Source organism: Haliaeetus albicilla, chromosome 28 (assembly GCF_947461875.1).
Source record: "Haliaeetus albicilla chromosome 28, bHalAlb1.1, whole genome shotgun sequence".
NCBI lineage: Eukaryota > Metazoa > Chordata > Aves > Accipitriformes > Accipitridae > Haliaeetus > Haliaeetus albicilla.
The window spans coordinates 10,010,525-10,038,258 of NC_091510.1; the positions used below are offsets into that span (position 1 = coordinate 10,010,525).

The window sequence follows — 27,734 nt, forward strand, 5'->3', positions numbered from 1 at the left end:
CAGAAGGGTTTTTTACCTAACAACCTTTGCCTTAACTTGAAAATGGTAGTATTTTCCAATACAATCAGAAAATTTGTTTTTAAATGAACAGAAGCCATTGCTCCTTATTTCTTCCAGGTGTCTTTATACTTCCCTAATACTACACAGGCTCAGTAATATTTCTAACAGAATTTGTGTCTCCCTTATCTTTTCCTGGCACCTCACTACTGGAATTAGAGAATCTCCCAAGGCATACTCAAAACTTTCACCTACATCCCATTTCACTGGCTTCAGTCCAACATTGTAATCCCCATTTAAAGGCCTGTAACAGGCATCAGTAAAGAAAAAAGTCCAATCAGTACATTCCGGAAGACTGTTATGTCTTAAATTTGCTAAATTTCTCCACTCTGCATTTGGAAGATTTCATCTGTAACAACATATAATTAACACACTTAAAATGCAACTTAATGCACTATGTACAACTTCACTTTTAACTGACTGTAATTCTCAAGACTTTCCAAGTGTGAAGACAGTATAGTTGTACAGAATATCAACACAAACTGATCTTGCCATTATTTATATCAATAAAGAATTGCTGAAATTGTCCTGCAATTCTTCTGTTCCAGTTCTGGCAAAAAAAAAAAAGTTTCCCACAGGTTGGGCACCAAATATCCACAAGCTTCCAACATTTCTCTCAATTATTTATAGTTTAGCGGTGCTTAACTTCAAAATTGCAGCATCACTGTAGCTCATAGGTCTGAACAGCAGTAAAACAAGTAAAAAGGGTAGGGATAATTTGAAAACAGCAGGCTTCCTGAGTACATAGCTCAAGCTATCCCACCCTCCCTAAGGAGCCTTATTATCTCCACCCAAGCACCTATGTCATTTTTTTCATCCTTACCACAAGTTTGATCCTGGAACAAATGGTCCAACCTGCTACAAAACTCTGCCTCTTCCCATCCTGTGACCCACAGTTATCCTACATAACTTCTGGTGAATCCATCTATAAACTCCAGTGTTATTATGAATTCCACCACTTCAAGTGCTGATCTCTTGTAGAGATATTTTGAACAGGCAGCCTCTCTGAAAAGACATTGTCATTACACTAAGCTTACTGGCCAGACAGACTACTAGATATTCATTGGATATGGACAGTCCAAACAACAGTTTGAACACAGATACACACTGTCAGGCTATTTTAAATTGGGAAAGGAACTCAGGAAAGAAGGCAAAAGGCTTCTTTGCCCGCCAAGAGGTTCATCAACTTTGGTCATGTGTCTGATCTGCACTCATACTGATCTACAACAAAACATTTGACGCACTGAAAGTCTATTTCAAAATGACAAGATACAGTACTTTTAGCTTACGCTGCTGAGCAGACTGAGAACACAGTGGCAAGCAGTAACTGAGGGCTGTGAGCCAAACGTCATCACCCACGCTCCACAGGGGTTTTGGTAGGCCTTTTCTAAGTCTCTCCTAGCACCTACAAGATCCATGACACAAAATATAGCAGACCACGTCTCTCCCACTTTCAGCAGATCTCTTTGTGAATACCTTTGTTATCAGGTGTCCAGTAGTTACCAGGTAAGCCAAGTTAAATTTAGTCCACAAGAGTGGACTAGAAAGCTTTGACAGACAAGATATTAATCTCAAATCCTGCCTTTCACTTACATTCCCTTTTGATTAAGAAGAAAAGCAAACTGTAGAGAATTCAAAAACAGTATTTAGATAGGAGTCAACTACCAGCAAGATTATAATGAATGTCTGAATGAATTCTGCTATATAGTCCCAGAAAACTTAAACCAGTTTGGTAAAGCTGCTGTAAGAGGAAATGTGGAGGAAAGGATGTGTACATCAACTAGCAAAATTTTCTCATTCTGCACAAATCTGCCATATCCTAAAACATCTAATACACTTATAGAGAATAGAGACACAAACTTAGGAGACTTCATACCAACATCAAGCTTAAAAAGCAAAACAAAGGCTACTTTTCAAGTGCTTTTCAGAGGAAATTTCTACAGAGAAAGTCCTTTAAGATAATTTACATTAAAATGTTGTATTACTTCATTAAAATAAAACAAGAACGTATTTTTATATGTATATGTATGTATAAATTAATTTCATATATACATGTATCTATTATGTATATATTTTTATATGGCATACGACACAAAATTGTATATATAAAAGCATAACTTTATATATATTCTATATATTATATACATATAAAATAATAAATAAAATTAGATAAGGAGCTGGGCCCTTTTAAAGTCTTCTGATTTCTTAAAACATCGAAGCTAGTTGTTCTAGCTCCCGCATACTGTATGGTAACTTCCAACTTCTTTTTTGGACTTGGTAAACCAAGAGAAAACTGCTGAGGAGTAAATATTTTCTATATTTTCCTTTAAAAGTTGAGTGCAGTACGGGTTTATCATTTTTTGTAGCTGTATGACTTCTCTTTTCTTGCAACAGTGGAATAAAATCCTCACAAACTGAATTACTGTATTGTGAACCTTATTTCACATTTCAAACCACAGGTTCAGATTACTCCAGACACTACATGCATATCTGAGGTAGAGTGAGTGTGTTCCATTTGCTGTAATGCATCTTGCACATTGAAATACATTAAGGAAGAACATGAGTCTGACTCCAACGTTTCTTTGTACTCAGTGTTAAGTGCAACCACTACATATGACTGGAAGAAAAAAGCCAGCTAAACAGAGGAGCGGCGTGAGGGCAAACCACCAGCTGACAGCTGTGAGAGCGGAGGACCTTGAATGGGGCAGACTGCAAACACCCATGGTGGCAACAACCCGCGGTCAGGCACTGAGTAAATCTGAATGGGCTGATGCAGAACCGGGTATTCAGGACCCCAGCTGGGGGTAAGCTACCTCAGCCGATGGGGAAGTCGAAATCCACAGACCTTCCAGACAGAAAGCTAGTGCAGGGCCACCAGCACCCCCACTACAGCCTGCAATGGGGCAGATGACGCAGCTTGCTTTAGAGCTCCTCCCTGTTAAATTTCATCTGGTTTTACACTCAGTTATGCGCAGCAATAGCCAAGGTACACATCTTCATTCCTACAGAACTGAATTTTTGTCCATTGTAGCAATCATCAAGTGGCTTGACTAATACTTTGCTTTACCTTTGAAATATGAAATAAGAACTGTTGGGGGGGGAGGGGGGAATCCAATAGCGAAAAGTTCAAAATTTAACCAACTAGGAAAAAAATTATTAAACTGCAGAAGATAAAGAAGAACTAGAGGAAGATCAAAACCTCTTAGATGCAGTATAACTGGGTACAGGTAGTGAAGCTTATAAATCAATACTGAGCACAGCAAAAGGAACAAACTAGCAAGGTAGACCATTTCTACCTCTCTCGTATCTACCTGCTGTGCAATATTTACTGCCCATTTTCAGTAACAAGGTTATTCTCAAACATACCTGTTCAAGAAGTTCCTTATATGTTATTTTCTCCTTGGTATTTGTTACAGGACTGTCATAAATAATGGCAATTTGGTCTCCTCGTCCATTCTCAACATGACGATCTACAGCATTGTAACAGATATTCAGCTCTCCACCTACAAACCTAAAAAAAAAGTTGGAAGTATGTAACATCCAGCCTTCCAAACTAATAAGACTATTCTTTTGCATTTTATGGGGTTTTTTTAAGGAATGAGAGCATGCAATTAAAATATAGCTCATAAAACATTATACCCTTTTATATATTTTATTTATATATTATATATTTATATATATTCAGATATTATATATATATATACATTTTTTATTCTATAATCTCACCATTTACTCAAAAAGCTAAATAAGCTTATTAATGAAAACAGTGAAAGTGAAGCACTGTACCGTCATTGACTTAACTAAGAACCTGCTAAACTTGGTCCCGATGTAACTTATTTTTCATCAATCATTCTGATTTTTATAGCTAAGATTTCACAGAAAAAGCACACATTCACATAAAATAATCTGACATTATGAAAATACGTTATCACACTACTTTGTATTGGCACGCACACGTACCCATTTTAAGAAAAACAGGTTCAGGACTCAAAATATTCTTATTCATCTCTTGGCAATAACAGTTAAGAATACAAGCATCTGTTATCTAAATGAAACTGACCCCAACAGTTATAAGATCTTATAAATTTGTCTGACATTCATAATGCATTTGACATTACCGTGTTTTACATCAGTGACTCAAAATCCCCTGTAAAGCAATGTGAGTCATAGTCTCCTCAACAGCCAGATATTTACAGAAAATTGTCATCTTCTAATTAAAGAAAAACGCTTCACAAACTCAGGTTCCATTTTTATTGTCATTTTACACAGGAAAAGAAAATTCAAGTGCAGCATAATCCTCAAGTAAGAAAATAAAGAAGGCATCAGATACAAAGATGACTCTACTAACTGAAAGATGACACAAAATCTAAAAATTAAAGTTCATGCTAAATAATGCTCTCTGTGTTTATTTTCCTATCTGCACGTATCTCTCTACAGCAATAAGAAGAGCAACACACAGAAAAAACACAGCTGAGTTTCCAAAAAGTTCTATGGGGATGCTCTACTGTGATAATGTATTGTTATAACGTAACTAGAAGTAAAAACAGACAGCCTGAAGTAACCCACTACTAGTTGAAAAAGTATTTCCCTTTTCACCTTTCCTGTCTAGTAAAGGACTGCTCTAAATCAGGATATTTTATATATTATTCGTCTATCCATATGCACAGAAGTCAAAGAATGGCAATTATTAAACCAAAACCAGTTAGGATGTTTAGGATGCAGCAATCTTTTATTATGACACCTTTACAATGCCATTAATGAGTAGAAAGTGGGGGGCCAGGAAAGTAACAAAAACATTCTGTACTACAAACCCCTTTCCATAAAAGAAGAACTGTATGAACAATAAAGGACTGGTGGTTGTTTCATGTAATATAGAGAAACTCTATATTACTGTCATAAAAAGTTGTGTAGGATTCAGGTCATCCATTGATTTTACATCAAATGACTGCAGGATGATATGAACAAGGGAACAAGGGAGTGCAGCACCTGGGCTACTATATGTAACCACCTAAGAACAGTCAAAACATGAGCAAGCACTGGAGCTTTGATTCTTCTAAAGATACATGGCAACATCAACACTGTCACATAAATTTTTAACAATTGTTTGCAAACAAGTATGTGAAAGAGACGTGACTGCAAGTTGAAACAAAACCCAAGACTATCTGGACAGTGTAATGAGAGCTTTGCTACCCCGTTCAGAAGGAGGGAGGCTCTTACGGGATCAGAGAAACAGAGATGCACCTACCATGACCATAACTGCAAGACCTTCACTTCTCTACTGTCACCCAAGGACATGCTCAAATACCTCATTCTGGCTGACAAATAAAGCTGCTTGGCTTTGAAAAGCTGCCCTGTGCTGCTGCAAACTTTGGTTGATGCAGCGATTCCCAAGGAGACGAATACCTGTGAAGAACTCTGATTTGCCTGAATAAGCTTTAGTTGGAAAGAAACAGCAGCATGAAACCAGGACCCAGTCTTGGAATAAGGACATCAATGAGATGCTCCTATTTAAAACAGAGGTCTAGAATCAGAAAGAAAATATTCCAATAGACTGCAGAAAGATCAGAGGTGGATCTGCAGGATGTTTGTAAGAACTGCCAGTAAATCTTGCCATAATAGGCAGGACTGTAAAATGCTAATCTGTTGCTAACCAGACAATTATCTCAATGAGGCTTACCAACTGAATCCAAGTCTGAAGAACCTTATTTTAGGCTGTGTTCCTAATGCTGAGAAATTAATAACATTCAACAAATGGAGCAGAGGAATAGTAAAACAAATAAAAAGAGTAAACAGTAACGAGACTAATATATAAAAGAAACTGCATTCAGTTCACTAGCAGTCTCTTTGAAGAGCTCATCTACCGTTCACTGGTGCTATGGTGGAAAAATATGACAAGGTTCTTCCTGTCAAAAATTGCAGAAGAATTTAAAACTGGTTGTAACATCAAAACAGCTTGCTTTACAGCAACATTTTAAACCAATATTCTGACAATATCTACCTATCCTTTTGATAAGTCTTTTTTCCCCATACAACCATGAAAGCAGCTGCCTTTGATAATCCACATTATGCATAACTAAGATCTAATAAGGCATCTTTTTAATAACTGGAGTGCAGTTACCCACATTAGGACCCTCTTAAGCCTCTTCAGAGCTGCCTACAGCAGTCACCTAGGACTTGCTGCTTCTTCGTGACTGGGGCTCGGCGCCTCCCGTCTCACCCCGGCCCTGAGGTCTCGCACAGTTTCTGTTGTTTCACAAACAGGAATCTCAAGCACATGCACTTACCTCTTTAATCATACTTTAAAATGACTACTCTGTTAACCTTTTAGAGGTAGGAGTAGAAGAGGGCATGAAAGCACTGATCTTCTGTTCATTTTTTACTCTTGGCAAGTCAGTCAGTTAGGTCTTCCATAGCAGGACTCCAGTTACATAGGGCTTAACACCTACCATCTATGGCCTGGAAATTTTTTTTTACTGCATTCAGTATTTTTTTGGATGTGACAACAGCCTACTTGCTATTAACTAAATAAGTATAGTAGTGAAGAAGGCAACACATAATTACGCCTTAATTCACTTCACTCAAATATTCAAAAGTTATGCTTTTATTTCCAACACTATCTGCTATCTGAAGAATCAAAGTAGTTGTATTCAGAGACAATTTTTAGTATTCTTTCAATGGTTCAGAAGCAGAGATAATTAAGAAAAAAAAAAAAGAAAGTAAAGGCTCTGAATAAAGCTGGCATATATGCAAAAGAATGATACATTAAAATTATTTTGCACCACAACTGTAAAAAAAGCATATTGCTAAAATCCTTTTTTGCCATGCCGGGTACATATACTTCTCCAGGCTGGCTTCCCAGGAATCAATGGGATGTTTTTTTTAATTTCTCTAGATGAAGCAAGAACAGAAGATGAATAAAATGTTAGACAAAACCACGACAATATTAGATATTTTGAGATAATACTATGTTAATTGATCCAGTCACATTTTTAAAAGTGTAAGCAACATTTGAATAGCAATCTGTCCAACACTCCTAAAGTTCAAAGGGGATTTTATATTGCACTTGCATCTTAGAATCAGGGAAAAAACATAACTTGCAAAACTGCCCTCTGCCTGCACACGTTAGGAAAAACTGTTTCCACGTTCCTAAAGAAATACTTGCTTTAACCTTTCTAACTGGGATTCCATAAGATCCCAAAATAATCTGTTGAAGTGTTTCACTTTCTTTAGCATTAAAAAGATTTTTTCTTTCTAACGCCTAAAATCTACATCTCCCTTGTTGCAATTTAAGACTTCTAGTTTTGACCTCTTCAAAGCCAACTCAAAGAACAGTTTTTCCTTCAACTTTGTAGCCAAATTCTACATGTTTTAAAACTTAGGTCTCCTTTTTGGCTTCGATACCAATTTCAATTCCTCCATCCTTTTCTTGACCAATCATGCTTTTTTGCTCTTCTCATTATTTTTGATGTGGGCAAAAACAGATGATGTTTTGCGCCACACCAGCTGCTGATGCAGGTCAAAACACTCAATGGTACCTGGGAATTACTGCCTCAATAAAACCGCCAGGGGATGGTGGCATTGATCACATAGCTTTCAGAAATCATTTTTGCATCCTACTGACAAAATACTGGTATTTCCAATGGCAGAGACTAAAGCAAACGCACTAGGGCATGCTGCACATTTCTTTCATGCTCTTACAGTACCTAGAGAGGATGAATTGGCATTTCCCTTATAGCTACATTTTACATATGTTAACCGCCTCCTTCAACTTCTTCAACTGAAGTAAATGAGACTGGAAAATATATGAAAACTATGTTTCCGTAAGTATCGGGTTTGGCAACCAAAAACATAGATACTGCAAGAAATGGGTATTTATTAATTGACCTAATAATATGTTATGAATAGATAAATTCTAAGTCAAGAAGCACATACATGAACTTCTTAATACTATTTTTATGGTCTCCATAAACTGCTTCCTAGGTAAACCTCAGAACCAGAGCTACATCTTCACCCTGTTAGACCAGCAAGCTATGTTTTTCTTGGAAGCCTGGCCTCTTCCTCAGTTATGTTCTGTCCTCTTCATTTTCTCTTCAACATGTCCTCTGAAAGAGCCTCTAGTATCTTCTCTCTCTCTTATATTCAGTCTTTTCCTCAAAGAACTTATCTATCTGTCGTTCTGCTGAGCACACTGAATGCTGGTAACCTTGCGGGACTTCAGAGGCATTACAGTACTACACTAGTATCACATACAGCCTGTTATCAATTAAGGTGAACTTCAATAAAAAAAGTTGCATATTAAGACATTAAAGAGGATTACACAAATCTGAATTGCTTAATGTTCTATTATCCACAACAGAGCAACAGATACCTGACATCCAAACAATAATTATGGCCTGATGTTGAGTCTTCAGAGACTTCCATCTTTGCATAATCCCACAAAATCATGGACTGGTTGAGGTTGGAAGGGACCTCTGGAGGGAAACTGGTCCCACCCCCTGCTCAAGCAGGTCCATCTGGAGCCAGCAGACCAGGACCGTGTCCCGATGGCTTTTGAATATCTCCAAGGATGGAGACCCCACAACCAACTCTGTGCCAGTGCTCAGTCACTCTCACATTAAAAAAGTGTTTCCTGATGTTTGGAGGGAACCCCCTGTGCTTCAGTTTGTGCCTGTTGCCTCTTGTCCTGTCACTGGGCACCACTGAAAAGAGCCTGGCTCCGTCTTTCTACGTCCCTTCAGGTATTTGCCCACCTTAGCGAGATAATTTCAGTCTGTGGCAATCTGCATCCACAGAGGGAGAAGAATGCAAGTGAGAAGTGAGGCCAGAAAAGACCCTTGGAAGATAAGTCTGACTTCAGCCCATGAAACTTTATCCAGTTATCCCTGCTGTAAGGCCAAATAACTTCCATCTGAGAAGTCACAATGCTTTACAAAGACCTAACCCTGTTACTTTCAGCTAGCAAGCTTGTCATGCTCAGCAAATCAAACCGTTTGTTTGACACAATCTGATAGCAAAATCATGCTCGCTGGCATGTATTAATTCTCATACCTTAGTTCTTAAAAAGTAACCATTGTATTGACTTCTTCATTATTCTGTTCAGGAATGCCAGAGCCAGGGATCTTTACTGGTCTTTAATCATAGAACCGTTTACACTGGAAAAGACCCTTAAGATCCTTGAGTCCAACCATTAACTTAGCACTGCCAAGTCCACCACTAAACCATGTCCCTAAGGGCCACATCTACACGTCTTTTAAATATCTCCAGGGATGGTGACTCAACCACTTCTCCGGGCAGCCTGTTCCAATGCTTGACAACCCTTCCAGTGAAGAAAGTTTTCCTAATATCCAACTTAAACGTCCCCTGGCACAACTTGAGGCCGTTTCCCCTTGTTCTATCACTTATTACTTGGGAGAAGAGACCAGCACCCACCTCACTACAACCTCCTTTCAGGTAGTTGTAGAGAGCGATAAGGTCTCCCCTCAGCCTCCTTTTCTCCAGGCTAAACAGTTCCCTCAGGTGCTCCTCATAAGACTTGTGCTCCAGGCCCTTCTGTAGTCCCTAATTATGCAGGCAATCCTACCTGCCCTTTTTGCATAGTGCCAAGACCTAAAAATCAAGGTCAGTGGGCCCTATCCATCTGTTTTAGGCCTTCTGACTGTTATACAGCCCTGCAGACTTAAAGAGATTTATCCTGGCTGGGTGCTATTTAACATTCAGCTTAAGACACACAAACAATTTTCAGTACTAGAGGTGCCAAGCAGTAATGTCAGACACCAATAAGAAAGCAAGCTCCACTCTACGCGTTCTGTATCTCTTCATGCCGGCAGATTTGAGAATGATTAATATGTTTAATTATATTTTTAGAATGATTAGTATTTTTAAATTAAAATCAAACCAGAAAAATACAAAAATGGCAAAGAATGTCAATGTACCAAAGACGACCCTCATCCTGCTTTGCCTTTTTCATTCTATATCGTCTTCTCCTTGAGAAAAGATCAAAGAGCATGATGTAAACCTGCTGAAAAAGAGGCGTTGGTGGTCAACACAAAATTTTAACAGGGCGATTGCCTTTGAGGAAGTACTGAAAATCCTGTCTGGCAATTTAGAAGAAGGATATCACGTTCTGTCTCAGGGCACTCTGCCACTCGCCACACGGGTGTCTATACACCGCAACGCCGATGCTTCTGCCAAACGCTGCCTTAACCACATCCTCTAAATTATGACCTACTTAGATAGTTTAAGCAACTCCGAAAGCCACCGCGTCCGTCTTTTCGCACACCTGCCTCCCCTGGCACCCGGTGCCGGGTTTCCCGTGCTCGCAGCAGCCCGCTCCCCACCCAGGCCCAAAAGGGGACAGACTGGAGAGCGCGGGGCGCGCTCACCCTCCTCACCCGGGCACGCGTGGGCTCACGGAGGCGGACATCACACCTGCCCCTGCCCGCCAACCGCCCTCTCACCCCAACACGCTCATCCCTGCCGCTTTTAATCATTAAGCGGGACCAAGGGTAATCGTTAAACTCCCCCCACGCTCTGCAGCCACCTCCCCCTGCCGCAGCCCACCCCGAGTACATGCTGGGGTAGTCTCGTCTCAACCGCACGACCCCCGCAACCCGGCAGACCCGCAGCCCCCCCCGCCACGGCAGAGCCCCCGGCCCCGGCCCCGCACCGGGGAGGACACTCACCAGGAGGCGCTCCCCGGGCGGCCCCTCTCCAGCACCCGGGCCCAGGGCTTGTACCACTGGATCTGCTCGGCGGCAGCTCCCCACACCTTCTCGGGCTCCCTCACGGAGGACCTGAAAACTTCCTCGTACTCGCCCAGCGCCCGGGAGGAGGCGGCGCGGCCGCCGGGCGGCGGGAGGCGGGCGGCGGCGGGCCGGCCCGGGAGCGGGCTCCCCGCGCAGGGCCCTCCCGGCCGCCTCCAGGCACCGCCGCCCCGGCCCGCCGCCGCCCCGACAAGTTTCGGCAGCGCCGCCAGCCTGCCCAGGAAGCCCATCTTCCGCGGCCTTGAAGGGCTCGGAGCCGCACGGGCTTCGCTAAGGCTCCGCAAAGCCCTCGGACGGCACAAGGCGGAGCGGCGGCGGCCGTTCGCCGGGGCACGGCGGGGCTGCCCCCGCACGCCGGCTCCCCTGAGGCGAGGGGACGCGGAAGCGAGTCGGAGCCGGGCGGGCAGCGTCGCCTCGGCCGGGCCGAGCGGGGGCGGGCGGGAAGGCGGGAAGGCGGGCGGCCGGCGGCGGCTGCTGCCCCCGGTGGAGCCGCGGGAGGGTCGGGCCGGGCGCCATGTCGGGGCGGGCGGCCTCGTCAGCGCTCGGCGGCGGAGAGGGACGGGAAAAGGGCCGAGCCGAGGGTATTTGTGACTTGATGGCTTGCATGACAGGTAGTAGCCGTAACGCTCCTCGAGTATTTGTTTCGACAGACGTTCTTGCTTTGAGAAAACTTCCCTGTGACGAAGCGAGGCGTACTGTTTGTGCCAGGGAAGATGTTTGTTCTGTTTGCCAGCAGACCTCCGTCACCGGTAGCGGACCTTTCGGTTTGCGCATCTTGGCGTATGTTTAGAAACCCTTCCTGAGTTTCGGTGGTAATGTTTCAGAGGACTGTAATGCACAAGTCAGCTAAGACATACAGCGGCTTCAAAGATGTTGTTTTGTTCCTTACGAAATTATTTTAGCGCTATAATAAGTCTGTCCATTACAGGTCTCTCAGGAAATTCCTCCTGCAGTCACATTATAAAAATGTCATATGGCTAAGGGGGACTCTATAATAGGTTTTGTATTCATGGTTAACTTAGGCGTCCGTTACCCGACTGTTGTGGAACTGGTGTGATAGGAACATAACAATTTATCACGTTGCAGGTAAAGGAATAAGGGGATGAGAAAAACTAGAATGCTTACCTACTACAGTAGGTTTAATATATGAAATCAGTTTCTTATCCTGGCTCAAAAAAAACAAGAGGGGTGGAGGTTTGGCCTACAGAGTTCAAGCTCATCAGAACTTTTAGGTCACCTTCAAAACCACTAATAGTCTTTCAGCATAAAGAGTGGTTGCTGCTTCTGTTTTCTGAGGCAAATATAATTACCTCACAGAGAGTTTCCCATGGCTTGTAGAGTCTATTATCATTGCCCAGTGTGGTATGAACTACCTGTCCCACACTGCACTGCCGTTCACCTCTTTCCTCCCCATCAGTGCCTCAATAACGTACAGCCCTGAGTGGCATAATGCGCTTTCCAAAATGTCCAAGTCAAGCATCAGAGACTTATTTCTAAAAAGAAGTTAACACCCCCAAACCCTAAAACACCTGAAGGACTAAGTGGACATTTTATGAAAACTTCCTTACTGCAAGGTAAAGGCTACAGCATGGCAACAAAGCAAGAAAATAGAAGATATGTTTCTCAAAAAAAAAAAAAAAAACTAAAAATACATGTTCTCAAATGTAATAATTTTATGATGACATTTGAGAACACTGCTTTCTCACACACTTTCACCACTGTGACAGGACAATTGCTGTCAATAGAGTCCATGAGCCAAGATTTAAAAAATAAATAAAATAAAGAGGGAAGCTTGCAGAGACTGTAAACACTGTGACACCATGACAGCCCTGAAATCAGATGCCACTGATGGATGCCTGGTAGTATTGCATGCATTGTACAAATGTGCCTGAAGAACACAAGTTCCTGGTCAGATCACATGTAACTGATCTTGGCATTTTAAAAATATTCCCAGAATTATCTCTTTTATTTCCTACCTTTATGATGGCTAGACTAATTTTGACTTGAAAGATCCATTCTGACTGAAAATTGTTATGGAAACTTGATTAATTTTTTTGGTGCCTGCTCAGAATTCAGCACACACAGCCTTAGACTTGAGGGTATTCACAAGCCCACTATGTGGCTGAATACAGTGCGATGACTGTCTGCCTGAGGCGTGCAACTGGTGGACTTAACAAGACATATCAATTGCCTCAGCCCAATTTGTGAAGCCCACTCCCCCAAATCAAATTGTTAGAGGTACATTATGTCCACTCCTGTAATTGCCATATAAGCTACGTTCTTTGGATCACCAACACTTTGATGCCCATCTAGTTAAGGAGGGTCCTATGGCAGTTGGATGCAGCCAGCCTCTGGGTGGTGATAGCAGTTTGTTTCTGAGCTGGAACATCTCCCTTTTCTCTACTGGGGAGAAAACTGTGGAGCTCAGGCTAGCTAAAATATTTAGGTCTATGTATTCTGTAACATGTTAGTTGTAGGCACTAACACTGCAAGAAGTATCCTGAGATTAAACACCTACTGGGTTGTGTCTGCTGATGCGGTGTTGAAGAGCAATGCTAACCATTTTTCCACTCTGTCCGTAGTGTGTGTTTATTGCGAAGGTATAAGCATTTGGCAAAGGAATTTGCATTGCAACAGTAAATGCGCTGGTATTCATTTTGAATATAAGTCCTACTAGAAATAATACACCAGAGGTGTAGGGGATACAAATGAACTTAATTGGAACATGAAGTGCATTAAATTCCTATTTTAGCTAACATCCTAATATCGGTTTCCTGAAGGAGTGTTTCTAATGAGTATCTGTGGAATGTACTTTGTTAATTAAACTCATCACAGCCCGTACTGATAGCTAAAAGGGTAAAGAAGGGATTGCTACTTCTCCCAATTGCTTACTAGCAATTTAAGGTTCACCTACAAATGCCATTGTAGCAGATTTCTGAACTGAAGAATTTTCCCTCTAAGGATTTTTTTATTTTTTGCAAAACCTGATGCTCCTGAAATTCACCCTGAACAAAGAATTTTGAAGTAATGTCAAGTGATGTGTGTAGCAATTACCCTTGTAGCTGTAGACTTCCTTGAAAAATACATGCATGTTTCTAGGCATAGATTAGCAAAGAACAAACTGTGAAACATGGCCTGGGTACTTCTGCAATTGCAAAATCATTTATCTGAAGCCTTTCTTTCATTTAAAAAAACATTTTTGCTGCAACTGTATCCTTTAGTGTAAGGCATGCATGTTTGAAGATACATGCATGTTGAAAAAAGATCAGCAGAAGAGTATTACAAATATCCCTTCCTGTATACGAAATGCTCTGACTGTCCTAGTGTACAAGACTTCCAAACTTTGGTAATTCAAATTTGTGCTTTTGTAAGCACAAAGTAAAACTGTAGTTTAAGAATTAGTACATTTTTAAAATCACTTTGCTATAGTTCTGTACCACCTTTTGTCCAACTCTTAGACTGTATCTATCCTGAAGAACTGACAGTCTTGTACAAGGAAGTTTCACAGTCCTGTATATCGTTGATGTCTAAAAAATAGAGGCAGGCACAGTTTTCTACAATATGCAGTAGTGTGCAGAGTTAAGTTCAAGTCAAAATAAACTTTTCCATTTTCCTGAAAGGTGATGGAAGTAGTAGTAGTAACCGGCACCTTCTATGGTATATAAGTAGATAGAGTTATTCTTACAGTTTAATATACAGTCTTAGAATATTAAACATATCACAGCTTTACTTGAAATCCACTAAAAATCTTGCACAGAATTCAAAATAATTAAATTATTACTGGAAAAAATACATATTTTGAAATAGAACTTTTCGAGTAGATATTTTGACTATTTTAAGTGAATGTAAAAGATGGCATGGTTTGTTCTGCAATAGTAAGATCTGGTCATAGGGAAAACCAAAGCAAACCAAAACAAGCAAACAAAAACAAAACAAACAAAAAAACCCACAGAAATACCTGTACTCACCGCTTTTCTTTGACTGCTGCCTTCCAGCCTAAAGATGCCTTCATGTCAGAGGTCTTAGGCATACTTAGTTTTTGCAGCATTTAGAATAGTGATGCAGTGCAAAGTAGTGAAATCAATGTGCCCATGGTGGGTGACCCGCCTGCACACTGAAATGCTGGAAATTCATGACCTTCCGTTTATTTCTGTCTTCTGGAAATGAGTAGATAGTGTGCTGGGAGACAAATGATGAGAACTTATAAAAACGCTAAAATATCTGTCTCTGCAGGGAGAAGCCACTTTTTACAGACTTCTGGAAAGTGCTGAAATGAAAGTCTGACTCAATCCAGGTGACAATGAGTTAGAGATCCTTTGGGATGAAAATGTGATTTTAGTATCAATTATTACTGAAGTTATCACTTGATTCCTCCCCAAGGAGGTCTTACAGTTCAGGACAACCTGTATTTCATCCATATTTTTCCAGATCTAAGTTCTATTTCAGAAAGCTTCTCAGGCATATGCTGAGCTTTATTCATGCAAGTAGTCTTACTCACATGAGACCCTGATAAATCCGAGTCAAATGTTCAGACAGCTTTGATAAAACTCTGCTGGGCAATGAACTTCCATACTTTTAAGTTATAAGAAGACTTTGAAAATGTGAGAAGCAAAACCAGATAGATAATGGGGATTTCTTAATTTTAAAAAAAAAACACTAAAAGAACTAACACACCACATAACAAATCAAGCACATGAAAGCAAAATAGTTTCACGCAAAAGCAAAATTTATGATATGTTCTTCAGTATTTAAGCATGATTGAAGAAAAGAGTCCGTGGTAAATTCCATGGAGGACAAATAGAACTTTAGCTTCTGCTTTGCATTTCTGCTGTTGTGGACTTAACTTACAAACTTGATGATGTAATTTTATGAAGACTGTCACTGAACTTTGATTTTTAGGTAATCCATGTCCCTGGGCTGCCCAGCTTCCTGAAATTGCAGATTATTGATTGTTTGTCTCTGCAAGAGTAAAATCTGCTGTTTTATCCAAAGCTGTTCCCATTTCTTTGGTATGCCTCTAGCCCTGGTTTCCAGATCACTGCATCAGACCCATCACAGGCACAAGCACTGTTATTACAAAACCTTCAACATTCAATATATATTCTTTGAAGGGGACAAAAGGACTTCACCTGTATTCTTATTGATGTTCCTTTTGAACAAAAATAACCATGGATTTTGCAACCCTTTTTTTACCCAGAAAGTTGTCTTTTTCACAGAACTATGAAAGAGTCCATTAGCCCTCAATCTAAGTGTTAATATCACTATTGGCATAAAAATAATTTTTAAATTACCTGTTATATCAATATTTCTTATCAGCAACACTTTCTCAAATTGAGAATACAGCTCAAGAAGTATGAAGAAGTTAGCCACTACTGGAGGAACTCTATGCTTAAAAATTGCAGTGACTCCAAGTTGTATTTTCAGCCTTCCTTGGCTAAGATAAAACAGGAGGGCTGATTTTTCCCAGAATATCCAGACTTCCCTGGGTCTAAAGTACAGAGATTCTGTCTCCTGTCTTGGAGGGGTTGGGGAGGGTGAGGGGGATATGGTTTGTATGTAGCTAAAGATGGAAAAAAAAGACACATGCTTGAGATTGTCAGAATACCTAAAATCTAGTACTGAGCTGCTTTCGCACTCAAAGCTCCGTGTTTCACAGGAGAGCTCTGGGTGCACAAGGAGTGCAGAACTTGCGTTATTGGCTGGGCTAAAGACTCCTGGGATGCTCCTAGGAGCACGGAGTTAATTGCCACAGCTTTAGTACTTATCTCGTCACCTGTCACAGCCCTCTGCAAGAAGCTATCAGTCGTATTGCAAGGGCAGCAAACTTGCCTAGGAGCCTGGCCCATGGCAAATTATGGCTCAGCGTGTTAACATATACTGAAGGGCGTTTTTTTGTATAACTGATGTTGGCTTAGTCTGCTCCATTTCTTGTTATCTCCCAAAATTTCATTCTTGCAATCCCATTCTCAATAGTTGCTGGATTTTGTCCTTGTGACATATTTCATGATCCTTAGTCCACTTAGGAATCCTTATTCCTTATATTCACTCACTGCATGACAAGAAAAGCTAATGTACGAACACTGTGGCAATGTGCTGGTGTAGTTCATCTGCAGAATTATCTTGCAAGCAAACAAGAAATTAACACCTAAATTGACTAAGTGCGAAGTCCATAGCATAATCCATTACAACTGTCATTTATTAACGTGTGCTATATTTTTAAGAATGCGAGTTCATCCAGAGCCATACAACAAATAAATGTGTGAATTTCTTGAATGATCCCAGTTTTGAGCAGCTCAGACTGGTGAAGAATGGAAGAAATTTCACAGCAGCTTAGGGAAGAAATAGTAGCTGTCACTCAGCTTGCCCCAAATAACATCAGTAATAATCTCTGGAAATAGCTTTTTCTATAGCTCATCTTGCAAATTAGCATGTCACAGGATTCTGGAAGAATCTAAATAAAAAAAAAGGCATGAATTCAGGCCTGAGAATCATTATATGAAGCAGAAAAACTCTTTAACTGGTAAGGCAGCAGCAAAACCATACATCCAAATACATTCAGTTGTACGTTCAGGTCCACATTTTCTCATGGCCTCACTCTCTTATGGTGCTGAACTAGGCTGCCACTCATTTACGTTTGCACCCTCAGAAATAAGATTCCAGAATTAATTTTCATGGCTAGGGGGATTTTAGATTGCAAGGTAAAATTTTAGACTCACTAGAGGCCAAAAGTCATTGATTATAACAGAGCAGAGGCTACACAAGGTACTATTTTTTAGTCTCTGCAGATATTTATACTAGTGTAAAATGAGTATAGCAGATTCATGGACACTTACCCTACTTTTCACACATCAAGGAGAAATTCAAGGTAAAAGGCAGTGAAGAATCTTCTGCCATCAGATAACCTATTTAAGCTCTCTGGAACTGAAAAAAAGGCAGGAAAACCAATTCCTTTGTCAAATTAGTATCATAGAAGTGGGATTCAATGAGGCAGACATCCCACATTGAAACCTGATCATTTGCCTTATCACTGTTGTGCTATTTTTCCTTCTCCAGGCACCCTGAAGTTTACTTGAAGTACCTATACGGTTCTGCTTTTTCAGGGTCAAGGGAAAGAATTTCAACATGCACACTGCGTGTTCAAATATTTGCTCACTCCTGTTAAGGAAAAGCAGTGAATGACTTCTAGGTATATGTTTTAGATAATGCACAATATTGGATCTTCAAGATTTATTTTTCAGTAATAGCTTTAGGGGGCTTATACTCAATATGTCTGCTCACTGGAATAGCTTACAAATCTAAAGGACATTCATCTGGTTCTTGCTCAGTTATCCAGTGTCTGTACTTGGAATTATATAACAAATGATATTTTACTGTATAATTTAATAGCGGAGGCTAAATTTCCTATTCATTTTGAAGGTCTAGCTCTCTAGTGGACTATTCTTAAGCCATGCAGTTGTTATCACAGCCTTTGACAAGACTGAATTCATGAATATTTGTGTGAAATATTTAGATGTGCATTACAGGAGGCAGCTTAAGCATCCAATGTGAGCTTGGGAATTTGTTAGAATTTTAGAACCAAGTCTTACGGGCTATACCCAAACAGATTGCTTTATTGGCTGTCAGACCCCAAGCAGCCCATTTAAACTGTTGTGTCCATGTATAATGGTCTCCAGAAACCAGAGTCCAAAGTATGACTTCTTGGCCAGCAAAACCAATGTCCAGGCTTTACATCTCATGGTGAATATAAAAAAAAGTCCTTGAGCAAAAGCTGAGTCTTTACTTTTTAAATAGATTTGGTTTTCATCTCATATAAAAATTCTACATGGACTAATTAACAGCTGAAAATAATTTTTATATGCAGTTAATTCTCTGATATTTTAAAAAGTCTCTTTTCTTGTAAGGAGCCACCCTGAAGGATGTCTCTCCCTCTATAGAACACTATGATATTTCATACAAAACAAACAAAAAAGCATCCTTCTTTGTAACAATTGGAAAAGCCAGATGGCATCTTCTGTAAAATTCAGTTCCCAAAAAGTTGGCCTATTTTCTTGACAGTTAACATATTTAATGAAAAATGAATTCACAGGATTCTATTTTCCCAATAACAATATTTGCTCCCTTTTTACAATAGTTATGGTTTGCTACTGAATGTCTTCTTCCCTTGTTTAAGTGTAGGTAAATGTGGAAAACAAAAGCTAAAAATCTATCTCCTCTCATTCTGGCACTAACATAGACGGGACAGTAGATAAAACATCATGAATAAAATGGAAAAGCTTGCTATTTCTGCTTGCTGACTGCACCATAACCAAATATCACAAGGTTCAGTATTAATACCTATACAAACAATTGACACCCCATGAGCTACACAATCTCTGACCAACCTGAACTACTTTTTAAATTCCAAGAAAGAGCTTGTTATAAAGAGTATGAAACTATTGTGGATATTTTCCAAGTCTAATTTGATCAGCCCTTACTTTCTATTTCTGGCAATCAAGAGGAAAAATGAATATCAAGTCATGTCTCCTTCCAAAGCTAACAGCATGCACATATATAGGTTAACTTTTTTAGGACACCTACAGGGTGGTTTTCTGTACATCACTACCTAGTTTGTTATGGGGTTTTACCAGTCTTAAAAATCTGCAGATCCAAGAATCCCCGTGTATGGGAAAACATTCCAATCATACACATTTCTGTACATTTTAGTAACAAAACAGCCTGACTTAACACAAGGGATAGTAAAATACATGGATGAATTTAAAGAATTTAAATTCATTTAAAATAAATAAATCAGAGAAACAAATACTTCTTCACAAACTTTGTCTGCTAATTTGTGGCAGTAACAGTCTTATTTTCTAGCAGCTCCAAGCATAAGAACAAAATCCCAGTCTCAATATCAACCAATAGATTTATTTCCAGCCGTCAGATCAAGGACGTGTTAGGGTAAGGATCAATACCCTCTGATTTCTGTCTCAATACCTATAAGTGCCAATTCAAGCAACAGGCTTGCCAAAACTAAACAGCTAAAAAACAATCATTATCCTCAGCCTTACTCCTCGGTAAAAAGGGTCATGATAATTCCATTGTAGCTTCAATGATGATATTTTGGGGAAAAAAAATCCCTCCTCTGCATATGCTGAATATTTTTTGCATACATATACCTCTAGATCTAGGAATATTTTGCAAAAGCAGGTTTAATTGAGGAAAAAAAGGTGTTGCAATATATAGAATACAAACAAGTGGCAAAACCAGAAGCATTAGTTTTCTTAATAACTTGTTTGTATCTTAGCCAAAGGAAGAATAACTCCATTATAACATGTCTTCATGGATATTGGCCATCAAATTTTGGTTTCTTTCTGTACTTCTATATCAAAAGGATTAGGTAGTGTCATGTAACAATACAAAAATAAAAAGCAGACTCTAGTATAACTTCAATTTAACAAGCTATCCGAACTCGAAATTTCATTCTCTGTCACAAACTTAGCAACAAAGCAGAGATGCCAATTCCACTTTCCATATTCCTTACACCTTTGAAGGTACAGATAGAAAGCTCCCTATGACAGATTTGTTTATGATCCTATTTCACCCATTCAGTTACACAGAATCTCACTTAATCTTCTATTTTTTCCCAGCTACCCTAACCTTTTGTGTCTTCTCTTCTGACAGAGTTCAGTTCTGGCATTATTTTTTTGTCCTCTGAGGGTTTAAAGACCATCTCATTTTCACTGAACTAGTATATACACTATTCTTTAGAGCATTTCATGGTCAAGTCCAAACTGTTTTCTTCATTTTTGGTTTCCGTGAGCCAATTTCACTTCTGGAGCTCTGACTTTTGATGTATTGCACATGGTCATCATTGCAGTGTGGAAAAAAATACAAAGGCTTGAATATGCCTCTGAACATTTTCCATATATTCAAAATTAACTGCCTCTTTGACATGTCAAAATATTGCCAGCTGAATTTTAAACGTCAAGATTCTCTTAGATAATAACTTTGCATTTTGAAAGCCTTCATCTGAGGACCATAACCATCCTTTAATGAATTTATTTTCTCAGTAACCCTGTGAGTTAGTATGCATTAGAACCACATTTACACTAGGGTAACGTAAAACATTAAATACTCCGGTGTTATATGAATATAGCTCCACTAGCCGTAACTATTTTTTTCCCAATTTACAACCATCATGAACTAAAACAAGTCAGGCGCTGCTCCTTAGCCAAAATCAAACAGGAAGGTTTATGTCTAAGAAAGCGTTTAGTTATGTATCCAAATAAATATCTAGGCAGAATCTCTGCATCTAAATTAAAGAGAACAATCAAAGAAAGCCCTGAGGCACCATAAACTATTCTACCACATTGCCCAGTATGGTTACTGATGACACCGAACATAGGGGACACCTAGGTCCTTCTCAAAGGCACTGGGTCACCTAAGTCGGGCATCTGAATTGCTCCCTAACTTTATCTCCTGCTTTATGAGCATGCTAATCAGATGCAACCCAGGCTGTGGACAATAGTACCACCTCCTGCTCTTCCACCATTAACAGCAAACAGTGAGGCCTCTTTGGTTACTTGAAGGAACTTTTGCACACATTGATTTTTCAAGACAAGATTTGAGGGTCAAAAAACAATGGCAACATCAAGCTACAACCTTGACCTGGGTGCCTAAATTCCAGGAGCAGGGAGGGAAAGGGACCTCAGACATAGATTTCTACTCATTATTTCCTTCTGGCTCTCTGTAAGAACCTGTTTTGTTGTTGTGGTTGTCTGAAGAAAATAAAGGTATAAGTACGAGCAAAAATCTTTGTCAATTAAAGAAGCCTGACTTTCTGTAAATCAAAAATAACTAAAGCAGTCCTTTGTCAGTCTGAAGCGGCTCCAGCCCACACCTCCTCTCTCCTAATTGCCATAGCTAACCTGTGAAATGCAAAGGGGAGCAGGGACAGGAGGAAGAAAAAGCCTCATTTTGTTGTCCAGGGGACAGTGACTTGGAGGTTGGAGCTGGGTTTGCATTCCAGGCTTAGCTCTCAAGGTTACCTCACAGAATCACAGACTGGTTGAGGTTGGAAGGGACCTTTGGAGGGAAACTGGTCCATCCCTCCTGCTTAAGCAGGGCCACCTGGAGCCAGTAGACCAGGACCATGTCCAGATGGCTTTTGAATATCTCCAAGGATGTGCCAGTACTTAGTCACCTTCACATTAAAAAAGTGTTTCCTGAAGTTTGGAGGGAACCTCCTGTGTTTCAGTTTGTGCCCATTGCCTCTTGTCCTGTCACTGGGCACCACTGAAAAGAGCCTGGCTCCGTCCTCTATACACTCTTCCTTCAGGTATTTATATACATCAGTGAGATTCCCCCTGAGCCTTCTCTTCTTCAGGCTCAGCAGCCCCAGCTCTCCCAACCTTTCCTCAGAGGAGAGATTTCCCAGCCCCTTAATCATCTTAGTGGCCCTTCACTGGACTCTCTCCTCTCCTGCTAGCAGCCCGGGACACCATTCACCTTCTTGCCCACAAGAGCACATTGCTGGCTCATGTTCAACTTGGTATCCACCAGGACCCCTGGGTCCTTTTCTGCCAAGCTGCTTTCCAGCTCAGTGGTCCCCAGAATATACTCGTGCATGGGGTTGTTCCTCTCCAGGTACAGAACTTTACCCTTCCCCTTGTTGAACTTCATGAGGTTTCTGTCAGCCCATTTCTCCAGCCTGTTGAGGTCCATCCAGATGGCAGCACGACCCTCTGGTGTATCAACCACTCGTCCTGGTTTGGTGTCATCCACAGACTTGCTGAGGGTACATCCTGCCCCATCATCCTGGCCACTAATGAAGATGGATTGACCCCTGGGGTACACTGCTAGTTACTGGCCTCCAACTAGGGGGCTCTGCCATTCATCCAGTTTTCGGTCCACCTCACTGTCTGCTTATTCAGCCCATTCAGCCATCAAGAGTTTGTCTTTGAAGATCTTATGGGAGACAGTGTTAAATGCCTTACTGAAGTCCAGGTAGACAATATCCACTGCTAGCCCCTCATCTACCAGGCCAGTCATTTCATCATAGAAGTTTATCAAGTTGGTCAAGCATAACTTCCCATTGGTGATCATTCTTGATTACTCCTGAGGATTTTCTTGTCCTTGATGACCCTGGAAATGGTTTCATCACCATTCATCATAGGGATGGAGGTGAGACTGACCAGCCTGTAGTTCCCTGGGTCCTCCTTTTTGCCCTTCTTGAAGATATGAGTGACATTTGCTTTCCTCCAGTCTTCATGCACTTCTCACAGTTGCCATGTCTGATCAAAGATTATCAAGAGTAGCCTCGCAATGGCAGCAGGCAGCTCCCTCACCACTTGTGGGCGCATCCCATCAGGGCCTGTGGTCTTATGTATGTCTAGATTGCTTAAGTATTCCCTGACCTGATCCTTTTCCACCAAGGGTACCTCTTCCTTGTTCCAGACTTTTCCCGTGGTGCCTGGGACCTGGGATTCCTGAAGGATGGTCTTGCTAGTAAAGACTGAGACAAAGAAGGCATTTAGTACCTCAGCCCTTTCCATGCCCTGTGTAGCCAGGTCCCCTGTCTCGTTGAGCAATGGGCCCACATTTTCCCTAGTCTTCCTTTTGTCCCTTATGTACTTGCAGAAGCCCTTCTTGTTTTTTACATCCCTGGCCAAATTCAATTACATTTGGGCTTTAGCTTTCGAAACATCATCCCTGGATGCTCGGACAATGTTTCTGTATTCCTCCCATGTTACCCACCTTCCTTCCACCCTCTATATGCTTCTTTTTAGTGTTTTGAGTTTGGCTAGGAGTTCCTTGTTCATCCACACAAGCCTCCTGGCATTTTTGTGTGCCTTCATATTCTCTCCTTAGCTTGGTGAAGGAGATTTCTGGTTTTATTCTATGCATTTTGTATGAAATCCACAAAAGGGAAAAGGGACAAAGCCATTCCTCACCTACTGCCTTGCCCACAAAAGACACACTCATGCACGTGAGACAATGCTGGAGGTACTTCGTTCACTTTGCAAATTACACCACCTGCAGTTTTCCCCCAGCCATTAAACAGAGAAGTTCAGACTGCAGGTTTGGAGTTAATTGCCTCATCTACCTAAACATTGATTTAGACATCTCAAACTTTTAAAAAATGTTTTAAACCCATATAGCCCTTATGTAGTTGCACTTCAGTCAGTTGAACCTGAGGACTTTTAAATAGAGGGATGTATTTTTAGATGGTCTGTTGAACTGGAACTCTCAACAGCCTTGTAAAAGATGTACAACACAGTCATGTTAGAATGTATCCTCATTTATAGACAGTACCAGCATTTTTACACCTGTTTTGCATGGCTCTCATGATTAAATAAGCACAAAACAGTAACAAATAAATCGTCTTTTTTGTTTTTGAACTTGTGATCTAGAGATGATTAATGGTAGCTCATTAACCAGGCTGAGTTATTTATTTCACTCAATTCTAAGGTTTATGTTCTAATGAATCCTTTACAAGAAAAACGCATACTGGTTATGTAATAGCTGTGTGTGCTTGAGAGGGTATTTGTGCTTTGTTGTTGCTTTTTAATCATCTTTAAATTTACTACTTCTTGTAATGGACACTTGTGTATTTATAACAATATTCTGTTTACTCCTTAGATTATTCATGCCTGAGTGGCTAGGCTACTGCGGGAAAAGGTTTAATGAGTTTCAAGGGGATAGCACTGTAAAAACAGGAAAAATATAAAACAAGTGCCTGAATACTAATGTAACCCTCTAGCTAAAGCATATCGTCCAAGCCTATGATAATAGACAGTCGTCCCATGATGTACCTTATTTTTAATAGGATACCTTTATTCCTAATTGTACAGTATCTCCTTACCTGATGTCTTTTTAAATGAACCACACTGTAGCTAAGCATTTCAACAAAGCACACCTTAAAACTGAGATGGTTGCCCCTACCCTGAATCTTCTACATGTAAGAGCTCCACATATTAGCAGGCTCTTCTATTTCACGTTTCGATTTTCAGAAAATTGAGCTGTTTTGTCATGGTGACTCCTATGGACAATGGACAACTGTCACAATGAAATCCAATATTGCCATACTCATGTTTGAATTAGACGCATAACCCCTTAATTTGTTTTCTTCAATTGTTTTTATTCAGGAAAACACAGATTTCACTTAGCTACTTATTTCTTTTCGTAAAAGATGTTTATTGTTTCTCCCAGTGCTAAATTTATAATTAATCTTCACAACATTTTATCTAATTGTGTTTTCACAGAGCTCAATAACCTTTTTCGGCTAAAAAAATGCAAAATAAGAATGTCCAATTTGCCACAAAACTAAAATCTACATATTCACACCAGTGGTTTACATTTCATATTGAATTCCTTCTCTCAGTCACCTACAAGGATTTTGAGATTTCTTGAAGTTTTTTCTATTTCTGCTCTCCTCTAGGGTTCCTGAAGTCTTCTCTGATCTCGGTAGTGCCACAAAGTATCCTGCAATTGGCTTCTAAAGTATGTTAAATATGCTATCACGGCAAACTCTTCTGATCCTGCATTATTGAAGGCTCAAAAAAATTTTTTTTCACTTCCTCCGCTGTTAATCTGGCCTCTCATCCTGCTGTCTTTGAAATGTAAAGTTTATCTCCACTTTCTGCTAAGCAAAAAGCTTCACAGTGCATGCTGGATCTTCAGCTTTTCTTAAATTCGCTGCAGTTTCTCCTGTTTTCTTTTGACCCACATTTCTGCAGATGAACAAAAATGAACAGAATGAAATCACCTATACCATATTCTTATCCACCACCTGTTGAATTAATTGCCTACCTTTTCTTATTTTCACAAGGTCTTTGTCCCATTCTCTAATCTGTCAGTAAAACACCCTGAGACTGAGGCTGCCCTGTGCCTTGTCCTGGGTCACCAAATACTTCTTTACCCTTTGCGCAGCAGGGGCAGGTGTTGCACATCTGAAGAAACAATGTCATGAAAAGCTGGAAGAAAAAACAGAAGTTTTGGCTATCACTTGAGTCTGATACGAGATCTAGCGTGCTACTTTCACCACATCTTTTCTGATCAATAGTAAGGATTTGTATATTTATGCATCTAGAGGCAGCAGAGAAAGGCCTTTATTCCACATCATCCTTATATTGATCCAACAAAAATAACTCACGTAAGTGAACATAAAGAAAATCCGTTTAAGTAATGACATATGTGACATACAATATGTCACCTCCCATTTTAAGTAGATCTGAAAAAGCTCATCTTGCTCTATAGGTAAAGGTATAGCAGAGGCACCACAGCCAAAGCTTAGCAACAAAAAAGCACAGCATGGAGGATCCTATCCACCCCCCATTTGCTGGGTAATTTACAGGCTGGATTTGTACAGTATTTGTTCAGTGATCCATTCACAGTCTCCCCAAAAAAGTGAAGATCTCTGTGAAAAGATGCTTTCAGAACAGAATGCCAGTTTTCTAGTTGTGGAAGAAAGCTGGCAGCGGGGCTGCTATTTCCACTTATTGCCACTGCAGGATTGCTGTATATGGCCACACAAAATTAATCCAGGGCCATAGAATCCACAAACTAAATTATTCTCACAAGACTGCTACCAAGCTAATAGCCATCCAGAGAGGAATGTCATGCATCTACCATGCTTTTGAATTTCTGATACTTCCCCCTCATCCAAACCCAGATGAATGGCTTTTGAAGGAGTTCCTGCATTGTGTGGGGGAATACAAAGATTTTTTAGCCCCAGGGCCCCTTACTTTGTTGGAAGTGGTTATGAAAAGAACTGTGTGAGATGCACTCCTGAAAAGGGTTTTTTATTACCAGACTTACATCTAATAACTTTGTCATGGATTTCTACACTGTGGTAAGCCTTCGGAGAACTCCAGAAGAGACATGGCAATATCAGTAGTATAACGAACAGACAATTGATGGGGCTCAAGAGACCAACGTTTACCGCTGAGCTGCTAGCAAGTCATTTAAACTCTGTGCTTGAGCCTCTTCCTCTGTAAAATGCAGTCTTGACAGTCATCTCCCTTGAAAGCATTTTCAGATCAATTGGTAATATCCGAGTTACTAACCACTGCTTTTGTGCAGCAGCGTGGTGATCACTGTGCCCTCTATCTACAGGTTTCAACACCCTGAGGGGCTTTGCCACTTCCCCGAGTTACCGTGGGCCACTGACATCAAGACTATTTGAATAAGTTCATGCTAAAAGTTAAGACACTTATGGCTGCTTTGCTTTCTATCTTCGTGCTGGTTTTAGATCAATAGTGCTTTCTGATAGAGGATTTTCCCCCTGCTTCCACACTACTCACAACGTTGCAGCCAGACTTGGGGATAACTGTAATGACAAATGACTCCTCAGTTGTCATATTAACTGGGTTTTGCTCCTGCATACATTTAATGTAATCAACAAAAATCTGCCTCAAGAAGATTCAATCATCACAAGCTAGATGGCAGATCCATCGCTTTCCTCAGAACCAGCTGTATTAAATATCAGGAAGTGAAAAATAGTCAGAATATGGTGAGTGTCACAAGAACACAGCCTTCTCCTTGCACAGCCCAGGAAAACTTCTACATGAAGCTTCGCTCCAAAATTCTTTTCTATTTCTCACCTGGAAAACAGGAAGTTTTAACAGATATTAAATTGATATTTATAAGTCACATGATAAATTATAAACATAACCTATAATCACAAGTGGTTTAATTATAGGGGCAACCAGCCATAAGATGTGTGCAGGGCTACACACATAAATATCCCAAACAGTAATGCATTATTACAGTAGTTTCTAGGACAACATGTCTTGGACAATAGAAGTTATATTTAAATTAGCAAGTCATGCAGCACAATGGGAATGGATATACAGAAGGAAAAAGTTGCTGCTGAGAACCTTAATGGCTAAAATACACTTTTTTAAAGAAATCTTACTTTGGATTCCCTTT

The 27,734-nt window shown here is 40.3% G+C and overlaps 2 protein-coding genes across 5 annotated transcripts in view; both read right to left on the reverse strand.

The window, feature by feature from the left end:
- ACSS3 (acyl-CoA synthetase short chain family member 3) overlaps positions 1-11,253 on the reverse strand; it is a 91,178-nt gene extending 79,925 nt beyond the window's left edge. The window contains exons 1-2 of one of the 4 annotated variants that reach the window (XM_069773314.1): positions 10,740-11,253; positions 3,424-3,568 (exon numbers count right to left, since the gene is read on the reverse strand). In XM_069773314.1, coding sequence (XP_069629415.1) covers positions 3,424-3,568; positions 10,740-11,050 — 456 coding nt within the window. In that variant the 5' untranslated portion in view covers positions 11,051-11,253. Of the gene's footprint in view, positions 1-3,423; positions 3,569-10,739 lie in introns of those variants that run through there. The other 3 variants (XM_069773315.1, XM_069773317.1, XM_069773316.1) reach the window with 3 other exon arrangements.
- Positions 1-27,734, reverse strand: part of MYF5 (myogenic factor 5) — a 279,874-nt gene that overhangs the window by 145,845 nt on the left and 106,295 nt on the right. The gene's annotated exons all lie outside the window — the stretch shown is intronic.